The sequence below is a fragment of the Suricata suricatta genome, chromosome 12 (assembly GCF_006229205.1).
Source record: "Suricata suricatta isolate VVHF042 chromosome 12, meerkat_22Aug2017_6uvM2_HiC, whole genome shotgun sequence".
NCBI lineage: Eukaryota > Metazoa > Chordata > Mammalia > Carnivora > Herpestidae > Suricata > Suricata suricatta.
Window position 1 is genome coordinate 83,960,294 of NC_043711.1, and position 1,003 is coordinate 83,961,296.

At 39.3% G+C, this 1,003-nt stretch overlaps 1 protein-coding gene across 1 annotated transcript in view; it reads left to right on the forward strand.

Annotated features, from left to right (window-relative positions):
- Positions 1 to 1,003, forward strand: part of PHF20 (PHD finger protein 20) — a 113,888-nt gene that overhangs the window by 290 nt on the left and 112,595 nt on the right. Inside the window, exon 2 of the mRNA XM_029917944.1 lies at positions 53 to 68. Coding sequence (XP_029773804.1) covers positions 53 to 68 — 16 coding nt within the window. The remainder of the gene's footprint in view (positions 1 to 52; positions 69 to 1,003) is intronic.

A 1,003-nucleotide genomic window follows, 5' to 3' on the forward strand; every position in this document is an offset into this window, starting at 1 on the left:
TTTTATTCCCTTACCAGTTCAGTTCCTCTTCTGTATTCCATGGAGGCAGTAGCATCCCAAACTTAGTTGTATCCTTTCTATGTTTTTACCTTTTTGCTACATATATATATGTATATATACATATATGTGTATATACACACACACACACGTATGTATATGTATAAGTAATAGAATCATTTTAGGTATTAAAAATTAATATAAGTGGTATTATATTGTTTCTTTAGTTTATGTTTTTGTGATTTATCTGTACTGTTATATAAGATATTCATTCTCACTTCTGTATAGCGTTCGTTCCATTGTAGGAATGTGCCGTGTTTTGTTTATCCAGTGTCCAGCTGATAGACCTTTAGATTCCAATTTTTCACTTTATTTATTTATATTTAATTTTTTGTATTTAATTTTTATTTTTTTTAACACTTATTTATTTTGAGAGACAGAGAGCGACAGATCATGAGCAGGGGAGGGGCAGAGAAAGGGAACACACAGAATCGGAAGCAGGCTTCAGGCTCTGAGCTGCCAGCACAGAACCTGATGCGGGGCTTGAACCCACGAACTGTGAGATCATGACCTGAGCTGAGGTCAGATGCTTAACCAGCTGAGCCACCCAAGCACTCCTGTATTTTGTTTTATTAAAAAACATTTTTAATGTTTATTTTTGAGAGCGAGAGACAGCATGTGAATGGGGGAGGGGCAGAGAAAGGGGCAGACACAGAATCTGAAGCCAGTTCCAGGCTCTGAGCTGTCAGCACAGAGCCCGATGGGGGGCCCAACTCACAAACTGGGAGATCATGAATCATGACCTGAGCTGAAGTTGGATGGTTAACTGACTGAGCCACCCAGGTGCCCCTTGTTTTATTTTATTTATTTATTTTTAAAGTAAGCTCTAGGCCCATAATGGGGCTTGAACTCATGACCCTGAGATCAAGAGTCTCACACTCTTCCAACCTAGTCATCCAGGTATTCCAGCAGCACTGTGTTGAAAGTGAAAAACTGGAAGGACTCC